This window comes from Castanea sativa, chromosome 1 (assembly GCF_040712315.1).
Source record: "Castanea sativa cultivar Marrone di Chiusa Pesio chromosome 1, ASM4071231v1".
Taxonomy (NCBI): Eukaryota; Viridiplantae; Streptophyta; class Magnoliopsida; order Fagales; family Fagaceae; genus Castanea; species Castanea sativa.
The window spans coordinates 85,133,572-85,157,011 of NC_134013.1; the positions used below are offsets into that span (position 1 = coordinate 85,133,572).

Consider the following 23,440-nt stretch of genomic DNA (forward strand, 5'->3'; position numbering starts at 1 on the left):
TTGAGTACATGATTACCTCACATTTAAATACATATTACTTTATTACAACTATTAATCAAAGCTAATAGATCAAACACATGTTACATATTTATTCAACTATTATCGTGATTCTTAGACTTTGGCTTTAATGGTTTTATAGGCTTAAAAGTACGCCGGTAGCCGTTAGACCACGTGGCCCAATGTTAAGTTCCGAACGCAACTCGTCAAATGAACCCGGGTCTAGCAAGGTCACCCCTCCAAAGGACCACACGTGGTCAAGCAACCGAAAAATGCCCCCGAACACAAGCGCACACACCAATTACCATGCAACTTAACAAAATACCATAACACAGGATTGTATATAGCGAATTACATAATATGACTAGATTAGTCATGTATGTGCGTACTTACGTTTGGTGGCAACATTTCTGGAGAAAGTGATCTACCACCATAACCACTGCAGCGTTGAAGCGCTGCCTATTAACTCCACCATCCTTCACTCTCATCTCAAGTCTCATCATGGATCCTTGTGGGTGGCAATAGAACTCATCACTCTTTCTAAAGAGACAGGACTCGTACTAAAGAAAGACCTGACCCGGCCCATATTTAAATTTTTTGTAAAAAAAATCTCACAAAAACTTTGAAGCTAATAAAGGTCTAACCTATAACATTACATAATGGGTCATCACTCACAGTAGATATTTGGACTTGTCCAACCCCTCTAGGCTAGCTAAATTTAGTGGAAGCTAGAGTTGGTTTAATTTACTAAAAAATAAAAATAAAAATTAAAAACCTTCTATTGGAGAGGAAGTAACTTTTTTTTGGGGAGGGAGGGGGGTGGGGGCTACATGGTCTTGTAACTTGCATTTTGATATAGGAATTGAGTTTTTCTATAACCACAACAAAATATCACAACATTTTATCAACTTGTTGATGTGTTAATACACCATAAGTCAAGATAAAATAATCTAAAGATTATTTCGAGACCCAACAAAACTGGAAACAAACTTGTTATGAAAAATGTGTGAGATTTTGTGAGATAGGGAGTGAGTAGGGAATTAGAACAAATGTTTTACGTCAAAAGAAATACAATGTTGGCAACAGAGTGATAAGATCACGTATTAGGTTAGGTAATGTGATTACCCTAAAATGGTGGTAATATGAGATTACAACTAAGATTTATATAAAGACTGAATTCCGTGAACGACCTTTCAGGAATTCCAACTGATTTGTACTGGAAGCTGAATTGGCAAAATGCCCTTGTGGAACTAAGCAGGGGTCATCATTTTCATAGATGTTCCTCGAAAAGAAAAGAAAAAAATCTTAATTCATAGATGAAAAGACATGTTTCAAGCCACATGAGCCACTATACATGATTTTTTTTAATGATAGTTTAATTCCCTTATCATTGCTCGACTTATATCTTCCACTCTCTTCGTGATATTTTTCTCCAATGTGATGCTGAAAATCAAGGCTATACACATTGATTCTATTGAATTTCTTCTATTTGAATATGAAAGCTTCACAATCTAACCTTCAAACTGTGCATCCATTTCTTTCCAAAAGAAAAAACAAAAGCAGTGTGCCACAATGCAATCATTTAATCAAATCATCCAGATGACATCATGGCCAAGTATCACATTAACCAAGCCAAGGCTTGAGCCATTATAGAGAGATGAGATAGCTGCTGCTCATATAGCTCCCGGAAAATACGGTATTTGGCATCATGGAACTTCTTCACCTTTGGGTCTTTAGATGGATGAATGACCTGCAATATTCAAACGCGTATAGTTACAATGAAATGTCAATAACAGATGCCACTTCGAGAGGATACCATGCTAGCTCAGAATATTTGGGCAGAGGTGGGCAATTCACCATTCATATTTCATTATTTCTTTCGCATTGGAAATGGGTTAGCCTAAGTTGTTGGGCTCTCTTTGCTTACCCTTAGCACTGCTAGTAATCTAAAATTGGGTAGTGATACAGGCAGTCTACATAATGTTTGGAATATTATTACAAAACTTATTGACTCCACACAGGGAGAGAGAGAAAATGGATAATAATGAAAGAAAGGAACTCACCGAATAACAAAAAATTGGGTAAATTACAAAGTTAGTTCTTATTCTTTACACCATATTTTAATTTGGTTCTTAAACTTTCAGTTGTGTCAATTTAGTCCTTAAGTTTTTCATCAGTGTCATGTCAAATTAGTCCCGATCATTATCTCCTAAATGAAAAAAGCTGAAGTATCAAACATAATAATAAAAAATTATATTTCATAACGTCAACTGCTATTTGGACTGCCATATCAGCATAAACTTAAAAAAAAAATTGTGACTAACCTCACGTCCAAAATTAAATGATAATTAAAAATTTATTTAACATTTAAATATGTCACATCAGTATTTAAATGAAAAAATCCAAATAACCAAAATTTTCATATTCTTTATACTTTCTTTTAATTTTTCCTGCACTTTCCCGGTAATCAAACGTATCTACGTTAAAAAAAATCTAAAAGAAAAACTACAGTACTTTTTTTTTTTTTTTTTTAATAATACGTAGAACTTTTAATGAACCAGAGAACTTAGGAGGAGCCCATGTTAGAACCAAGGCAAACCTCCTGTAAGAAAACGTCAGCAAAAGCTTGGGGCCTGAACTTAAATAAAAAAAAAAAAAAAAAAAACCCAGCCAACACATTAGCTTCCCTACAAATCCAGTTGAAAATACATACACCAAAAGCCTCTGCTAGATTACGAACTATATAGCTCTAGCTTGAACTCCTCAATGGACAACTCTGACCTAGCCCTTGAATAGCCTCTATGCAAGCTTTAGAATCACTTTCAACAATTACTCTCGCTAAGTCCTGGGCTAGATCTCTCAAATCGACCCAAACCCAAGCCACTCTCTCTTTCTCTCTCACTCTAAAATCGACCCAAACCTAGATCTGTTCCCACCACCTTCCAAGAAGCTTTTAGATCTCCCGTGGTGGACTCGTTGGAGACCGACACATATGGAATGCTCGATTTCGGCTTGGACTATGATTGAGTAGTAACTTGTTAGTTTTTAACTTGTTAGTTTTGGAATTTTTTTTTTTTTTTTTTAAGAATCTATAAAAAAATCTTAAGCTTCCTTGAAACTTGCTGGGTTTAGGGGTTTCAACCACCATATGTGGCACTCAAAATGGGTTATAGTTGGCTTGAGGAGATTGGGTTGGCTATATGGATTTGATTGGGCTTCAACCACCTAAATTGGTGATTTCATTTCAAATCAATCTAAGATCTTTGGGTTTAATTTTTTTTTTTTTTTTTTAAGGAGTTGTGGCTTTGATTATGAATGTGAATGTTTGAATATGTTTTCATTTCAATATGTGAAGGTTATATTTAAATCAACTCAATCAAAATTTGAAAGGGTCAATTTTTGTAGGATTTGATTTCGGAGTGTGTTTGGATGCCAAGAAATATTGAAAGGAAAAAAAACGCAGATTGTGAGACGGTACTAACTAAATTTTGCTACAATAATCTCGAGTTTCTTAGCCTCACTATGTTAGTTTGCTAAATAGTTTAGAAACGATATTAACTAATTTTTTTTTAAAAAATTAAGTGTTATTTGGAAAAAAAAAAAAAACTGAATGATAGGCACACAAAAAATAGTCATATTCTTTTGTAAAAAGAGACAAATACTATATATTTATACAAAGGTTGGCCTTTTCGCCTCTTGATTTGTTTGTTTGTTTGTTTGTTTGTTTTTATTTATTTTTATTTATTTTTTATTTTTTACACATTAGGGAGATTAGTTTAGAAGAAGAATTCATTCATTTTAAAAAAGAAACTACCATCATTGTGTTTAGAAATAAATTAATATCTCTAAAAAAAAACTCTATTTTTTTATTTAAAAAATTAAAATTGTGAGACTTTTTAACAAAATGGATTAAAATAACTAATATTAAATTTAGTGGACTAAAAATGACAGTTAATCAAAATTATTAAAAAAAAAAGTTATAAAAAAATGTATTTTTATTTTCCCAAACAGAAACAAAACCGAATCGGGTATTAATTTGACCCGTTTAATAAACAGAGCCGGGTCTTTCTAGCCCAGATTTTCAGTGTGTGAGAGAGAGAGAGAGAGAGAGAGAGAGAGAGAGAGAGAGAGAGAGAGAGAGAGAGAGAGAGAGAGAGTGCAGAAATTTTGAAGCTAAACGAGCTCTGTGTGTAGCAATGGCGACTGTAGCGGAATCATCGGAAGCGAACCCAATTCCACCACCACCACCACCACCACCATCACCAAGTGAAGGCCACAGCAACAACAACAGCAACAACGAGATGGGTGGGCAGCTCTTCCATCTCGCGTGGGCCGCAAGCAGCGGAAGCAAAAGGGCCCAGAAGTCGCAGGTCGTCTCCTTGCCATAACGCCCCTCAGCAAGTGCAGGCTCCGTCTCTTGAAACTGGAGCGCATCAAAGATTATCTTCTAATGGAGGAAGAGTTTGTGGCCAACCAAGAGAGACTCAAACCCCATGAGGAGAAGAACGAGGAGGACCGATCTAAGGTCGACGATCTCCGTGGGTCCCCCATGAGCGTCGGAAATCTCGAAGAGCTCATCTATGAGAACCATGCCATTGTGAGTTCGTCGGTGGGGCACGAGTACTACGTTGGGATTCTTTCGTTTATCGATAAGGATCAGCTCGAGCCTGGTTGTGCTATTCTTATGCACAATAAGTATTTTCTTATTTTTACTGTGTTTAGGGTTTTAGTTTTTGGTTTAATTTGTTTAATATTGTGTTTCTGTGGAGATTGCTGATATTTAGAATTGCAAACCCAAGAGTTTTAGTATACGAAATCTACAGAATTCTAATCTGAAAAGAAGAAGAAGAAGAGGGCTTTCAGTTACTTTGGTTTAAATCTCTAGAAAGTTTAAAAGAATTGATTTTGAAAGAGCTAGGAAATTGTGTTTTGCCTCGCGCGCGCGCAGGGGGGGGGGGAGTGTTTGGTTTGTAGGATTGAGTGGGAATTACCTTTGGATGATGAAGGAATGATTGTCAATTCGATAGGGGGATTAAACCCTAGACCTCTCCATTGGAAACACCATGAGGTGCTAATTGAGTTACAAGGCTAAGCCAAGGGTTAAGAAATGGAGACGTGGGAATGTGTATGGAAAGGAATGAGAAATAAGGAAGAATGGTGGCTAATTGGAGGTATTCTTGGGGTCATGGAGAGAATTTACTTATGATTCAAATAATGACACGGTTCCATTTATACCCAAGCTCTTTATAAGGACTTAATCAAAAGAAGCTTAAGATTAGCCTGAACTACCTTCCTCACACATGATAACTCTTCGGGCACATGCCTGGCACACTCGTATTCACTTCACCATTGACTTCGTTGCACATGACACACTAGGGTTGGGCTTGAATGTATGTGGTGGTTTAGGCTTTCTTGGACCTGGTTGCACATGTTGCACTATTTGGCCTTATTTCGCGCAATGTACTGATTGTTAGTTTATCATTGACCAATTAATGGTTGTTGCTACATTCCAGTCAATTTGCTCAGGTTAAACTGAGCATGCATTGTTAAGTTAGTATGATAGGTGTATACATTGTTAAGTGCACAACAGGAGTTGAACTTTCCATAAGTTTATGTATTAGGATGCTAGTATTGAAAGTTACCTCATGCGTACTGCAACCTCTTTTTTCTTTTCTTCTTCTTAGGTTGCATCATAATCTTATAGATTTTTAGAGTTTGTTGGTGGCTGATGTGCATGAAATATATACAATAAAGTACTCGCATATCTACATACTTAGCCTTACTTTTATGTTATTTTGTTACTGATTATATAATATCTTTGTGTTATAGGTAACAAGAGCTTTACATGCAAAGTGGGGCTAAGCCAATTGAATCAAGCCAACTTTCATCCAGCCAGGCATGAATTCAAGAGAAGACCAACCCAATTAAATTCAAGTCCAAGTGGAGCAAGGAATCAAAGGAAATTTGCACAAAATCCAAGTCCAATTCGGATTAGGATTCCAGACTGCACATCAGTAGTATTTTTGACATAACTTTTGGCTCAGATATCCAATTGAGATGATTCAAGTTGGGCTGGAAATTTAACTTAAAGGGCTACAATTTTGTAGTTTACCAAAAGTCCAAATTCTGACGTTAAATGGGCTAAAATCGTCGGTTAAATGAAGCCTAAAAATTTGAGATTTTCTCCAAACGGGAATAGGATTCCTTGACCTATTTAAAAGCTCTTTAGGGAAAAAAAGAAAAAAAGACCAGAGAGGAAAAGGGGGTGCCGCATAGAAGAACTTGTTTTGGGAGTCATTATGAAGAGGAAGATCTGAGAACAAAGGCGAGAGCTTCATGTTGATCAACCAATTCAGATGAAAGGCATAAATTTTATTTGTTTTCTTTTCAATTTTATTATGAACTAAATTTATTTTCTAGAGTGTTGATGTAGTCTAGCAATGAACACACAATTTATATTCTAAGTTATTTTATTTTTAATATTTCCATGATTGAATGTTTAATTCTTATTCTTAATGCTTACTATTTTTTTTTACGAATTATTGTTTGATCAATTGAATTACAATGAGACCGAGAGGTGATTTGTTATTTTAGTTCTAGAATTAAACATCATTAGTTGAGCGAAAGTAGAAATGCTTTACCGCGATTAGTGTGATTTTTTAGGAAATTTAAAGTACGTAATGAGTCTCCAATTAATTAAATTCACATAGAGATATGGAATTGTTAGTTGAAGATATTTTTGATATTATTCGAGAGAAGATATTGAATACTTAAGGAATTTTTAATCATCAACGGGAGATTATTAGAATTTAATAATTAGGAAGAATAAATTGGGTAGGATTTGTTAGGTGAAATCAACCGCTCTAGATCCATTCTTATCATATTTTTACACTTTTAGATTTTTGCATTTTGTTAATCTTTTATTCGTAGATTTATTTTTATTAAATAGTTTAATTTAATTCAAATAGTAGAACGTTCTATTTATTTTTTATTTTTCAAATTGTAATTAATTTAGTGAATTTTGGTATTCAATAACATAGTTAATCTCTGTGGGTTCGACATTCGTTTTTTAAAAACACTTTACTACTTGTTACGATTCTGTGCGCTTGCAGATTATTTTACGCGAACAGTGGTTGCACCATGAACTTGAGTTGAAGTCCACTACTTGTTCATGAATGCCTTCCTCACATTCTTGTCTATTTAGAACACCCAAATATTTATATATTAATGATCTGTTAAAATTTAAATTGTATATTTGACTTTTGAATCCCCTTGGAAGAAAAGCTGAGCTTTAGAAGGTTTGGCACTATTAACGTATAGTATTGTGGGCTTGGCCCAACTAGGTTACTTACTTGTATAGCACACATTGTACTACTTGTACTGCACTCATATTTACTTGTACAGCACTCATATGCCTCCTATATATAAAGACACTCATGTATATTATTTAAGTATGAAATACAATACTATTGAATTCAGTATTTCTAACATGGTATCAGAGCCATTGCTCTGACCTTTTCTTAGCAGTCTTGTCTTTATTGGTGTAACTCCATTCTCAATATTATTTCCGCTGTCACAACAACTGCCACAGCCTTTCGCCGTTGAACCTTCGAGTCTTCCAGACATCGTCCTCAGGTTCCAGACCTGTAGCAGCCGCCGTTGAGGAGTTCAAACATTGCAAAGACCACTGCCTTTTTCGGCACCGCCGTGAATATTGCTCCGAAAATTTTTTCCGAAGGTACCACGAAGATCGTCTTTCTTCGATCTACCTTTTCGTGAAAACCTCACAGTCATCGGAGGCTCCACGCGCCCTCACGCGCCGCTTAAAGCTTCTGCACTGAAGATCACGCGCCCACGCGCCGAACCGCGCCGCCACACGCCAGACTGCTCCTGCTGACGTCAGCCCTAGCCACGTCATCACTGCCACGTCATCACTACCACGTCATTGCTGACGTCATCCTCCAACGCGCTGCTGACGTCATCCTCCAGCGCGCTGCTGACGTCACCCGCCACGTCACTGTTGACCGTTGACTTTTTTTTGGAGTTGACTTTTTGCAATCCAGGTTCTCCTTACTCAGTTTTTCACGTAGATTTCATTTTTGCAGTTTGATTTTACATATTGTGTCTCTAAATGGATAAAAATGATGTTTTTCTTCCTCGCCCCATCAATATTGTATTGGAGGGGACTAGGAATTACTTATCTTGGTCTCAAGCTATGCGCAGTGTTCTTAAGGGTCGCATGCTCTGGCATTATTGCACTGGTGCAATCACTGTTCCTGTGAAGGGGGCAAGTGAAGAAGATGCTGCCTTTCTCAGTCGCATGATTGAATGGGATAGTTACAATCACATGATCCTCACATGGATTCGAAACACTTCCATTCCCTCCATCTCCAATTTGCTGGGCAGCTTTGATGATGCGAAATCAGCATGGGATATGTTGGCCAAAAGATACTCTACCACTCACGGATCCATGAAATATCAGTTAGTGGTTAAATTGCATCAACTCAGGCAAGAACCGGGGCAGTCCATCAATGACTACTATGATCAGCTTCGCTTCATTTGGGACCAAATTGACCTTTCTGATCCAACTTGGGCATGCTCAAAAGATTCTCAACAATATGCTGCTATTAGAGATGAATTTCATCTCTATGAGTTCTTGATGTCACTCCACAAGGACTATGAGTCCATTCGAGGTCAGCTTCTTAATCGTTGTCCTCCTCCCTCTCTTGATACTGCTGTGAGCGAGTTAGTAAGAGAAGAAGCTCGCCTTGCAACTCTTCGAGCCCAGGATAAGTTTAATGTTCTGGCCCTTACTCCTTCTGCTCCATCCATAGAGCAACCTCAGCACTCAGGTGATCCTTTTGGCTCCAGCAATCGTCACAGACAGACCAATTAAAAGTTCTGCAACTATTGCAAGCGCCCTGGCCACACTATTGAGACTTGTTACCGTTGCAACAAATCTACTGCTACAGTTGCTAACACTGAGTCTACTCCGCCAATGCCTCCCATTTCAGCTGAGTCCCAGTCTTCTGGATCCACTATCAACCTCTCACCCACTGAACTACAAGAGATCGTAGCTCAAGCTGTTCGTATGGCTGGTAATGCATCTCTTTCCACTGCTCTCTCAGTTTTACCCGATAAGTCTCAAACTTGGCTTTTTGATTCTGCCTGTTGCAATCATATGACACCTCACTCGTCCTTATTCTCCAAACTTGACCTTGCTCCACATCCCCTAAATATTCACATAGCTGATGGTTCCACCATGCATGGGAATAGTCTTGGTTTTGTTTCAACCTCCAACCTCTCTGTTCCTAGGGTCTACCATGTTCCTGACTTATCCTATAATTTGTGTTCTGTGGGACAATTAGCTGAACTAGGTTATCGCCTTATTTTTTACTATTCTGGGTGTATTGTGCAGGATCCGAGGACGGGGCAAGAGCTTGGGACCGGCCCTAGAGTTGGGCGTATGTTTCTAGTGGACAATCTTCATCTTCCACCTGTTGCTCCGGTGTCTATTGCTGCTGCTGCCGCTGCGGTGTCTTCCTTACCCTCTCTCTCACTTTGGCACTCTCGTCTTGGTCATGCACCCTCTTCTCGGGTACAACAGTTAGTTCTAAGGGTTTTTTAGGTTCTGTGTCCAAAGACAATTTTGATTGTACTTCATGCCAGTTAGGAAAGCAGCCAGCTTTACCTTTTAATAATAGTGATTCTATTTCTAATAGAATTTTTGAGTTAATTCATTCTGATGTTTGGGGACCTTCTCCTGTTGCTAGTATTGGTGGATCTCGATATTTTGTTGTTTTTATCAATGATTATTCTCGGTATAGTTGGATATTCCCTATGAAATCTCGTTCGGAAATTTTGCCAATATATAGTAACTTTGCAAAAATGGTTGAAACCCAATTCTCCAAAAGAATCAAAATTTTTTGTTCTGATAATGCTCTTGAATACACTCAATATGCTTTTCAAGCTCTGTTACACTCCTATGGCACTGTACATCATCTAACTTGTCCAGGTACCTCTCAGCAAAATGGTCGAGCTGAACGAAAACTTCGTCATATTCTTGACACTGTTCGTACTCTTCTTCTTTCTGCCAAGGTTCCTCCTCCATTCTGGGGTGAAGCTGCTCTTCATGTTGTTCACACCATCAACCGCATTCCAAGCACTGTCATCTATAATCAAACTCCGTATGAGCGCCTCTTTGGGTCACCCCCTGCCTATCATCACCTTCGCTTTTTTGGATCTGCTTGTTTCGTTCTTCTTCAGCCTCATGAGCACAACAAACTTGAGCCTCGATCTAGACTTTGTTGTTTCCTTGGTTATGGCGAAACACAAAAAGGGTATCGATGTTATGATCCTGTCTCTCATCGTCTTCGTGTTTCTCGGAATGTTGTCTTCTGGGAACACCTCTTGTTTGTTGAACTCTCTCATTTTCATTCTTCCCTCACTACCTCATCTGTACTTGAAGTCTTTCCAGAGGAGTCTCATGTTCCTTCTCCAAATCCTCTTGATCCTTCTTTGGACTTCTCTATTCAAACACCAGATCCTTTTAATGTCTCTTCTGGACAGGTCGAAGATGAGCAGATTAATGACGAGCTACCCTAACTTGAGCCTGGGTCCCCCGCTCCTGCTCCGCCTGAAGATCCTCCACAAGACCTTCCACCTCCACAAGACATTCCACCTCGTCACTCAACCCGGGTAAGATCCATTCCTACACATTTACTTGATTATCATTGTTACTCTGTACTTGCTACACTCCATGAGCCTCAGACCTATCGAGAGGCCTCCACTGACCCTTTATGGCAGATTGCAATGAAAGAGGAACTTGATGCATTAACCAAAAACCATACTTGGGACTTAGTTACTCTCCCTCCTAGACAGTCTGTGGTTGGTTGCAAGTGGATCTACAAGATTAAGACTCGCTCAGATGGGTCCATTGAGCGCTATAAGGCTCGTCTTGTTGCAAAAGGTTTTACACAGGAGTATGAGATTGATTATGAAGAGACCTTTGCTCCAGTTGCTCGCATCTCATCTGTTCGTGCCCTCCTGGCTGTTGCTGCTGCTAGAAAATGGGATCTTTTTCAGATGGATGTTAAAAATGCATTCCTTAATGGGGACTTGAGTGAAGAAGTTTACATGCAACCTCTTCCAGGTCTCTCCATTGACTCCAACAAGGTTTGTCGCCTTCGACGAGCACTGTATGGTCTTAAACAAGCTCCTCGAGCCTGGTTTGCAAAATTTAGCTCTACTATCTTTCGCTTGGGTTACATTGCCAGTCCTTATGATGCTGCATTATTTCTTCGTCGTACTGATAAAGGTACCATTCTACTTCTCCTCTACGTGGATGATATGATCATAACTGGTGATGACCTTTTTGGCATACAAGAATTCAAGGATTTTCTCAGTCAGCAGTTTGAGATGAAAGATCTTGGCCACCTTAGCTATTTCTTGGGTCTTGAAATCACTTGTTCCTCAGATGGTCTTTATATTACTCAAGCCAAGTATGCTTCTGATCTTTTGTCTCGTGCTGGACTCACTAACAGCAAGACTGTTGACACCCCAGTTGAGCTTAATGAGCATTTGACTCCCTCGGGGGGGAAACCATTGTCTAATCCTTCTCTTTATAGACGATGGGTTGGCAGCCTAGTATATCTCACAGTTACTCGTCCAGACATTTCCTATGCTGTTCATCAGGTCAGCCAGTATTTGTCTGCTCCACAGTCGACTCACCATGTTGCTGTTCTGCGCATTCTTCGATACTTGAAAGGCACTCTCTTCCATGGCCTTTTCTACTCAGCTTAGTCTCCTCTTGTACTCCGTGCATTCTCTGATGCTGATTGGGCAGGAGATCCCACCGATCGTAGGTCCACCACTGGCTATTGTTTTCTCCTTGGCTCTTCCTTGATTTCTTGGCGAAGTAAGAAACAAACCTTTGTGGCCCGCTCCAGTACTGAAGCAGAATATCGTGCTCTTGCTGATACCACATCTGAGCTTCTTTGGTTACAATGGCTTCTTGCAAACTTAGGTGTGTCTACATCCTCTGCTACTTCTCTTTATTGTGATAATCAGAGTGCTATTCACATTGCTCACAATGATGTCTTCCATGAACGGATTAAACATATCGAGATTGATTGTCATTTTATCCGTTATCATCTTGTTCATGGTGCTTTCAAGCTCTTCTCCGTCTCCTCCAAAGATCAACTTGCAGACATCTTCACCAAGTCCCATCCTAAGGGACGCCTTCGTGATTTGGTTGACAACCTCAAGCTGGTCTCACATCTACCTTGAGTTTAAGGGGGGCTGTTAACGTATAGTATTGTGGGCTTGGCCCAACTAGGTTACTTACTTGTATAGCACACATTGTACTACTTGTATAGCACACATTATACTACTTGTACTGCACTCATATTTACTTGTACAGCACTCATATGCCTCCTATATATAAAGACACTCATGTATATTATTTGAGTATGAAATACAATACTATTGAATTCAGTATTTCTAACAGGCACACTCCTTTCCTATATCCTGAAAATTTCCACCTGCAAGTTGGATAGAGTCAATTGGGCTCTTGCTTTGAAATTGGTATAGAGATTTGGTGTTTGTAGTATGTTAACAGAAACGTATACTACATTTATGCTTATGGAACCTGTATGGTATACATTCAACATATATTACATGCATGCTTTACAGCCTGTATGGAATTCAGTCACCATGGATTTCTCTCATGTCAATTTATTTTAGATATTGGTTGGGAACTGTGATTATGCTTATGTTTTACTTCAGGCAGTGGCAAACTCAACGTCAGCTACTTTCTTGCGCGTGGTCGGAAGTGAATTAATCCAGAAATACTTGGGTGATGGGCCTAAATTAGTCAGGGAATTCTTTCGAGTTGCAGATGATCTTTCACCATCAATTGTCTTTATTGATGAGATTGATGCAGTTGGCACAAAAAGGTACTCAAGTTAATATAGCACTGCTATATTTCTTGCCTGCAACCTGTGCTTTAGGTAACATCTATGATTGAACTATGTTACCCAGGTATGATGCACATTCAGGTGGTGAACGTGAAATCCAGAGGACAATGTTGGAATTGCTGAACCAGTTAGATGGTTTTGATTCAAGAGGAGATGTCAAAGTGATTCTTACTACAAATAGAATCGAAAGTCTTGATCCTGCCTTGCTTCGTCCTGGTAGAATTGACAGGAAGATTGAATTCCCTCTGCCAGACATAAAAACAAGGAGGCGTATTTTCCAGGTACTTTGGTACAGAATGTGTAGAATTGGAATACCATTGTGAATGATAATACAATTCCTTTGTTTTTCACTATAGAGATCTTATTGTTTATATTTTTCATGTTTTTGGCAATTTAGATACACACATCAAGAATGACACTGGCAGATGATGTCAACTTAGAAGAGTTTGTGATGACTAAAGATGAATTTTCTGGGGCTGATATCAAAGCAATTTGTACTGAGGCTGGCTTGCTTGCATTAAGAGAGCGCCGTATGAAGGTGACACAATATTTCTTGCTTAGTCTTAACACATACATGAACGTTCTCCCTGTGATGTTGCTTAACACATTCATTGGCAGATTTTGTTTGTTCTTGCTTAGTCTTAACTTCACTTTCATTTCATATGTATATTTGGTGTTGAAGCATGTGCATGGAGGGTAGGGGGTGCACGTGTGCTTATAACCCATTTCACAAATACATCATACATGCATGCATTTACACTCTTCAATTGGCCTTCATGATGCTTTGGAGTTTTAATAGCTGCTACTTGATGCAACCCTAGCCTCTATTTTCTCTTATATAATGCCATGTTCTGGTATTAGTCTGAATGAAGTATGCATGGGTGCATTGTTCTCAACTCTTTTGGGTCTGGGTTATTATTGATGAAGGATATTGCTTGATTAATCTATTGCTGCTTCCTTGGATTGGCTCATCTCTTTAATTGTTTGACCTGATTTAATTACTTGTTAACATCTTTTACGTTTGCTTCAGGTGACACATGCAAACTTCAAGAAAGCCAAGGAAAAAGTGATGTACAAAAAGAAAGAAGGGGTGCCAGAAGGGCTCTATATGTAGAAGGTGGCCAGTTCCACTGGCCGGAAAATACATGTGCATCTTCTTTGTTGTTTTTAGCTTTTGATGTCAAATTAATTTGATGTGAAATATTTTGCTGAATAGTGGAATGCCAACACCTTTTTTTTGGACATCACTAGTATTGAATTTAGGCCCTGCCATGGGTTGACTAAGAAATTTTAATTTGATGAGTTCTCTAATGGAGATAGGAACCCTTATTTTAGGAATTGCATGTTTTAGGCTAAGTTATGACTCAAAGTGAGATGTATTTTAGTTTTTGGATACAACAAGCAAGATAGGTAATTACATGTTGGGCTCAGTGTGCCCAACAAAGTTTACAAAAAAGCATGAGGCAATGCCTAGCCCACACCAACACCAATACGAGGCCTAACATGTAGTACGTGGGTGGGTTTTGTTAGGGCCCACAATTTCAAGCATTTTTTCCCCCCTCTGTAAATCCTTTGGTTGAAGGGGATCAAGTTATAACTTGTTGTTTCAAGTAAAATCTAAATATGCATTTCTTAAAATTCTAATATTAAAACATGAAATTATTTAATTTGTCTTTAACCATTCAAATCATTAAAAACCCTCAAATTCCAAAACTAAACTATGAAAATTTAGAAAAGGTAAAAAAATATTATGAAAGATTTCTCACCTTTGGGAATTGGGATGCCTTGATGATGTTGGTTCTTGCAATTTTTGGTTTGGGTATATTTATAACTCCAAAGGAGGTTTGATTTCAAAATTAACGAACCTTTATATATATATATATATATATATATATATATATATATATATATATATATATATATATCAGACAATGTACAATTTCAAAAGAAACTATAATTTTTCATAAACTTACTTTTAAAGCAAAATAAATCAATTAAATTAAATTATATCAAACAAACACTAAAAAATAATAGACACGCAAGAGATTTAACATGAAATCAGAGAACATTACTATTTAGCATTTAGTGTGATATATCAGAGATACAATTTAGGTTCACCTAATATTATATGTCTTCTTTTTCAAGTCTATCATTTTTTTATTTGTGATGATATTGGTGCGATATATATATGATCATAAAGCTCTATGTTTCGAGTTAGGATGAAGCACCTTAAGATTGGTTTTTATTTTGTTAAGGAAATAATTGCCGAATGGTGGCATTGTATATTGTATATGCTATATATGTATCCCACAAAAGACTAGTTAGCCCATGTTTTCATTAAGGGGCTTCATTTTGCTAAATTCTAGAAGATCAAACTCAACCTGAACTTTCTTTCAAATTGTACTTAGTTATTGAGCCAAAAAAAAAAAAATCTTTCGTGAATTATTGCAGGCGAATTGAGAACATTTGTGTTATTATATGTCATTCCTTAATACAGTTGGTATTTATGCCATTCTTCATATAGTTGCTATAAATACATAGCACCACACCCATCGTATATGGGACTGATGAAGTGAAATTTTTTGCTAGTCATTCTTTGCCTATTGATACTAAGAGTATAGGTTTTCTTATGCATAACATCCCAAATACCTTTTTCATACAAGATTTTAGAATGTTAAAGTAAATCTTCTTTATACCATATATTAAAATCCAAATATATTAACTTCAAATATTAATAACTTGGGATAATTTTAACTAATATTGGTTTTCCAAGTAACACACAACTTGTGAGTACCTTAAGGAATAAGAGGACATACCAAACTATGAAAATTTAGAAAAGTTAAAAAAATATAATGAAAGATTTCTTACCTTTGGGAATTGGGATGCTTTGATGATGTTGGTTTTTGAAATTTTTGGTTTGGGTATATTTATAACTCCCAAAGAAGGTTGATTTCAAAATTAACTAACCTTTTATATATATATATATATATATATATATATATATATAGAGAGAGAGAGAGAGAGAGAGAGAGAGAGAGAGAGAGAGAGAGAGAGTTGTCAAGTTTATAATTCACTCATTTACTTCAATTAAACTCACTAATTAAATTTCTATCCCTATATAATAATAATAATAATAATAATAATAATAATAATAATAATAATAATAATAATAATAATAAAATAAAGCTTGTTAACGAAATGTAGTAAATTTAAAGGGTAATCCTACGGAATTTTTAAAAAAATCAATCATAGATATTTTTAATTTTGAAAGATAAATGAGGCCCTTTTTGATAAATGAATTTTGTTTACACACAAACAAGCAGTTTTTTTTTTTTTTTTTTTTCAATGCTAATTGGAATGGAAGTTTTGTTACATAAACACTCTATAATGGCATATTGCACATTTTTAGGTGAAATGTTTTGTCATGGTTTGCTGTGTGTATGATTGGTTTAGCCTTTTTATTACTCTATATTATTTTAATTTAAAAAGGAAATGTATAAATTTTTTAAAAAGTTATTGTTTATATATCAGACAATGTACAATTTCAAAAGAAACTATAATTTTTCATAAACTTATTTTTAAAACAAAATAAATCAATAAAATTAAATCATATCAGGCAAACACTAAAAAACAACAAACACGTAAGAGTTCCAACGTGAAATAAGAAAATATTACTCTTTAGCATTTAGTGTGATACTATATCATAGATACAATTTAGGTTCGCTTACGTATATGTTTTCTTTTCAAGTCTATCATTTTTTATTGTGATGATATTGGTGGGACATATATATGATTATAAAGCTCTGTCTTTCGAGCTATAGGATGAAGCACCTTTAAGATTGGTTTTTATTTTGTTAAAGAAAGGATTGCTGGTTGCATTAATGTATATGCTATGTTATCCCACAAAAGACTGGTTAGCCCATATTTTATGATAGGGTAATTTTTAATTGGAAAAATAAAAGAAGCTGCTGGTCTTCAAGAACCCATCAGCTGTATTACGCATGTTGACGACTTCACGCAAGATGAAGCCGTCAGTATCAAAGCCGATGGCTTCACGCAAGAAGAAGCCGTCAATCTCAGAGCTGACGATTTCATCCCACTACTTGACGGCAACTATGCCTGGACGGGATAAGAAGTTGACGGGGAGGAAGTTGAAGGCAAGAAAAGAAAAAGTGACGAGTATAGCATGACTATACTTGGCCCCGAAGAATATGTATATAAGAAAATATCTTGTGAACCACGGTTAATCCTAATTGAAGGGATCCCTACAAGAAAAGCATCTCGCAATATACGCTTGATAAAGAAGTGCTTCCCTATAAGGAAAGACCCTCTTCATCAAGAAACATATGTCAACTCTACGCTACTATAAAAACTCCCAAACCCTCACAAACCAAGGTACACTTAATTCACCCTAGCTTTGGCACTTTAGAGTTATGAACAAGAAATTTCGCTAACTTGACCGTCGGAGGGTATATTTGACCGGTACCACACCGATACCCTTCGCAGGTTCTTCTTTTTCCCTTTGTGTGTGCAGGTCTTGCTTGGAGCACATGAGAACCACATAGCTCATTGACGATTTTTGGCATCATCATTTTAGATGATCAAATTCTTTTGCCAAATTCTAGATGATCAAATTCAACCTAAACCTTATTTCAAATTATATATAGTAATTGAGCAAATAAAAAAAAAAATTTGTGTGCGAATTATTGCAAGCGAATTGTATACATATTTGCATGTATTGAGAACATTTTGTGTAATATGTGTCATTCCTTAATACAGTTGGTATTTATGCCATTCTTCATATAGTTGCTATAAATACATAATTCCACACCCATCATATGTGGGGCTGACAGAGTGAAATTTTTTTTTTCGTCATTCTTTGCCCATTGATACTAAGAGTATAGGTTTTCTTATGCATAAGATCCGAAATACCTTTTTCATACAACATTTTAGAATGTTTAAGTAAATCATCTTTATACCATGTATTAAAAGCCAAATCTATTAACTTCAAATACTAATAACTCGGGATAGTTTTAATTGATTTTGGTTTCCCAAGTAACCCCATTTGTAAGTACCTTACAGAATCAGAGGACATACCAAACCAATGTCACATAATCACATCTCGAAAAAAGAAAAAAAGAAAAAGAAAAGAAACTCGAGCAATAACATAGATTTTAATATTAGATAGTACCCCTGCTTATGTTTCCATGTAGTGTCAATTGATTTTGTTAACCTTGGTCACAACGTCCTTGATGGCTGGTCTTTCATCTAGTGATTCTTCAGAACATCTTAAGCCTAATTCTAAGATAGATAAAAGAATAGTTTGCATACCAGTTACATCTCTTCCATCTTCAATCCTGAGTAAAACATCATCCACGACTTCCATTCTATCTGGAAGTGATGCAATCCATTGCCTCATAGCTAGTTCTCCAACAAAAATTTCATCAGTGGGTTTCTTTCTTGTGATGATCTCCAACAATATTATTCCATAGCTATAAATGTCACCTTTGGTTGACACTCTCCCTTTTGAGCCATGCTCTACCAAGCTCACATTTGTCAAGATGTCAATAAGTTAGTGGTCCACATGCTTGCCAACTGGAGAGAGAATAAGTTTATAAAAATAACCATTCACACATTCATGCAAATTTTTTATTTAATTTTTAAATCTTGTTTATTGTATCAATCCATTATCAATATATTGATGTCTATATGTAGATTTGATTTATTGAAAAAAAAAAATTATGATATGATCAAGATGCGTCCATTTGCTACTATCTTTATTCTAATAAAAATAAAAATACATTTGATATTATGTTCTTAGGGTTTACCTTTGTTATAGGAGTATATATGTATATATTATTTTCTACTTCAATTACCCAAGACAAATCTGAACACATTTACATCTCTTAGGGAGATGGTTTAGTGGTAGGAATCCAAATGATCCATCACACATGAGAGTCTTGGAATTGTGGATTTGACTAGTGGCAAGTCTCATTTGTTTCTACGTGGTTTCATGCCATAATGCAATACTGGGTTTAAGTGGTGTAAAAATAGCAACCATACTTGCAAGCTTTGTTTTTTTTTTAAAAATTCTATAAAATATAAACACATCTTGGAGTACCTACCTATCCATTTGCGTATTCATTTCCAATAAATATAAGAATACAATATTTTTCACAACTTTTATTTTAAATATTGACATCACTTGATCTACCATGACCACTATATTGTTTAGTGTCAATGGCTATAAAGCTGGCTCTAATTAATATGTGGTGTAAGGCAAGCTGAACATTACCGTAGTTCTATTAACAAGTCCAATATTGAAACTCACACTAAATTTATTTTATTGAACAAATTCATATTTGATTAGTGAGCATGGTTCATATAACAAATGGTTTTAATACAAACTATTTATTTACTTTCTTAAAATAAAAATTTTGTAGAATAAATTAACACCAATAACCCTTACATAAGGAGTAATTCTTAGGTACTCCCGGAGCATGGAGAATGGTGCTCCCTCCTCTCACATTCATGGTAGGGTCCGCTCATTAAATTCATGATGGGGTTCACCATAAATGTGAGAGGAGGGAGCACCATTTCACTATACTCCGGGACTACCTAAGAATTTTCCATACATAAGAGAGACTAACAAGTAATTAATTAATTATCCATTGAACTAGTCACACTATACTTTAAAGTGTATGTTCATATGTATCTAATGCAATTACAAAACTGAGCTATGAACTACCAAACAAATTGTTAATAGTTAAAATTGTATCTATTAAAGCTATGTACAAAATTGGCCTGGTAATTAAATATATAGACAAAGGTGAATTCAAGTACCTGGTGTGATGTAGCCAAGTGTACCAAGAGTTTTGGTTTGCGTTGCGTCCTTGTTTAGGGCTAAATTTTTTGCAATGCCAAAGTCACTAACATGTGCAACCATGTCCTCATCCAAAAGAATATTGGAAGGCTTCAAATCACAATGCACCACAGATTCTGATTGACCATTGTGGAGATATTCCAACGCTAATGCAACATCAACCATGATGCTTACTTTTTGGACAAGATTCAAGCAGTTGTTATGAGAGCATAACCACTTTTCAAGGCTACCATTTGACATGTATTGAAGCACCAAAGCTCTAAACTCAAGGTTGGAGCATGTACTAATGACTTTAACAAGATTCCTATGTCAGATTGCCCTTAACACCTTGCATTCAGTATCAAAACTTTTGAAAGCACCCTCCAATTGCAGGTTTAGAGCTTTGACAACAATAATAGTCCCATTAGATAGTATCCCTTTGTACACAGAACCAAAACCTCCTGTTCCAAGCAAGTTGCTCTCACAAAAGTTGTTTGTTCCACGAGAAAGCTCTTGATATGATATCATTCTATGATCCATTGTAGGCAATGTGATAGGCAAACCTGGAATCTGCATGTTACATTGTGCATGTCTTCTTCGCATTATGACCAGTGCTGCAAAGATTATAATTGATGCAATGACAGGAACAATATATTTGAGCAAAACTTGTTTCACCCTTGATCCAAGAGAAGTTGGACTTGTACATGGTGGAACTCCAAAAATTGGATTCCCACAAAGTGCTTCATTACCTAAAAATGATTCTGCGGTGAAGTTTGCAAAAGGTCCGGTGGATGGAATCTCTCCTGATAGCTTGTTGAAGGACAAATTCAAATACTTGAGATATGGAAGTGTCTCAAGAGATTTTAGAATAGCTTCGGAGAGATTATTGTTTGAGAGATCCAGTCGCTCCATTCCCCTCAATTGTCCAAAAGATTGTGGAATGTTTACTTGGAATGAGTTCTTTGACATGTTTAGATAACTTAGGCTCTCGAAAGCACCAATGATACTGGGAATATTTCCAGTAATTTGGTTACAGGATAAGTCCATGACTACAATAGTGCGCAATTTTGTCATGCTTGGAGACAAACTTCCATTGAGGAAATTCGATGATAAATCCAAGAATAACATTATAACTCATGTTGAATTTTTGCAAAACACTGAGGTTTCCAATGCAATTCGGGATTGATCTTGAGAGATTGTTAATAGAGAGCGACAATTCTCCCAGGTTCTTTAGTTGACAAAGTTGTTCTGGAATGGATCCTTCAATCAAGTTCTCGTCAAGAAACAATATTTGCAATTCTCTAATCCCTTGAATGTGGATGGTATGTTTCCGGTCAAATTGTTACGTGACAAATCAAGAAAGTACAAGTTTTTCAAGGAACCAATTCCCATTGGAATTTGACCCTTTATTTGGTTTTCACTTGCATCAAAGGCTTTAAGCGAAAGTGAAAATTTTCCAATGGCATTCGGAATTGTAATATTCAAAGCGATTGGAGGATAAATCTAGCACCTCCAAAAATCTGCAATTAGTAAAAGATAAAAGGAAACTATGCTCTTGATGTCCAGGCTCCGCTAGCTGTCAGTTGATTTCCGCTTAGATTAAGCCTTTTTAGATTTTTTAAGTTCCCAAGATTTCTGGGTATATGTCCAGAGAGAAAGTTACCAGAAAAATCTACCATGAAGAGGCTGGAAGTATTTGAAAGATATGATGGGATATGACCACTAATTTTGTTCAAATCAAGTGCTAGAATTTCAAGATTAGGGCAAGAGATCCAAGTATCTAATGGAAGATTTCCAGACAAGGAATTTTCAGCCAAGTTGAGCTCTTGTAGAGGGGTAATGTTGAAAATATATTGGGGTATTGTCCCAATGAGATCATTCACTTGAAATCCCAAAATTTTCAGATTTTGGAGACGCCATAAATCACTTGGAATGCCACATTTCACGTTGTTGCTTTCGATGGCAAACTCTTGTAACATCGACAAGTTGCTTATGATAGGAGGTATATTTCCAGTTAAGTTGTTACCTCCAAGATCTAGCACTTCAAGCTTTTCTAAACTCCCAAAACCTTTTGGAATACTTCCACCAAACTTATTGTATGACAGAGATAAGACAGAAAGCTCTGTACAGTTATTAAACTGTGAGGTGAGCTTACCGCTGAATTCATTAATGGAAACATGCAGTCCTTGAAGATTAGGACATTGGGTGCAAAGATTCATTGGAAGGGTTCCTGAGAAGTGATTTTGTGTAAGACCAAAAGTTGTTAGAAAAGAGAAGTTAAAGATGACAAGAGGAAATGGACCAGTAAGGCTATTGAATTCCAAAGACAAGATCTCTAATGACGTCGACATATTGCTGAGGTACCATGGAATTGTACCACTTAGACTGTTTCTTGCAAGAAATAAATCTCGAAGTTTGGGTAACATGCCCAATTCTTTAGGTACGCCACCACTAAAATTGTTGTTATAAAGATATAAATATTCAAGCTTCTGGTAATAATGTATAGTTGGAGGGATACTACCTTCCAATAAATTGTTTGACAACTGAAGTTTCCTCAAGCGGTGTAGATGACTAATCTCATGTGGCAGAAAACCACTGAAGCTGTTGTTTTTAAGATCAAGTGAGACTAGGAAGGAGAGGTTGGCAATATGAGGGGAAATGACTAAGCTCTTTTTTTATTTTTGAGTTAAGTGTCATAATTTTTATTTATTCATCTCTTCTAATGTCATAAATTTTAGAAACTCGCCAATCAAAGAATTTCCAATGCTGAAAAATTAGCAATTTAGGATGGACATTTGACACTTAAAAAATTTGTAAGTAAATAAAAATTGAAGCAAATAATCATAGAAACTCCAACAATAAAAATTGACTAATAAACTAGTTTTTCACGGAAATCTCCCCCTACTTGACTCTTATTTCCATGTCTTTCATGGACAAACCAATTCCTATAAGATAAAGTAGATAATTACATTATTTTAGTTGAAATTCTATTGTTCACAGTTATAAAATGAAAAAATGAATGCAAAAGAAAACGAAAAAAAAAAAAAAAACTATTTGACACATGTTGCCTTTACTAATGAAATGGATAAATACAGCAAATAATAACTTCTATTGAGAATTAAGAGGATAAAAAAAAATAGTGTCATCCCTTGATCATTTTTCATCGTCTGACTTTGATCCAATTTGATACTTAGTTCCTTAGTTTTGCCCCCCATAAAAAAATCAGATGTACAACAATGGTAACTGGTCCAATAACCTTGTAAATAGTTATACACAATTTGTATTATTCGACCCTATGTGTGAACATAATATAAATTTTTTCCACTTTACCAGAAGCAGCATGTCCCGAAATTCTAGTCCCATCAATGTAGGCGAAGAAAACAGAGGGATAAACATGAGAAATCTATGGAACATGACATGGGATAAATTATAATGATTGTAAGATTTTTTTTTTCTCACTGAAGTTAGGCTCATCTCAATTAGAATCCATTTTTCTATTTTTAATTGGTAAATTTACAAACGCACTTAAGGAAGTGCCCTTTGAACTGTAAATTGATTGACAATCTCACTTGGAATTCAATACCCTATCATGATTACGAAAAAA

The 23,440-nt window shown here is 36.2% G+C and overlaps 1 protein-coding gene and 1 pseudogene across 1 annotated transcript; one reads left to right on the forward strand and one right to left on the reverse strand.

Moving 5' to 3' along the window:
• The first annotated feature begins 4,193 nt into the window (after positions 1–4,193).
• Positions 4,194–14,088, forward strand: LOC142636059 (26S proteasome regulatory subunit 4 homolog B-like). The gene is made up of 8 exons (XM_075810131.1): positions 4,194–4,367; positions 4,454–4,692; positions 11,274–11,401; positions 11,495–11,691; positions 12,742–12,953; positions 13,039–13,255; positions 13,372–13,563; positions 14,005–14,088. Exons 1-8 carry the CDS (start codon positions 4,194–4,196, stop codon positions 14,086–14,088), a joined length of 1,443 nt encoding a protein of 480 aa, XP_075666246.1.
• Positions 14,089–18,189: 4,101 nt separating this feature from the next.
• Positions 18,190–23,199, reverse strand: LOC142636069 (uncharacterized; annotated as a pseudogene).
• Between the last annotated feature and the right edge of the window lie 241 nt (positions 23,200–23,440).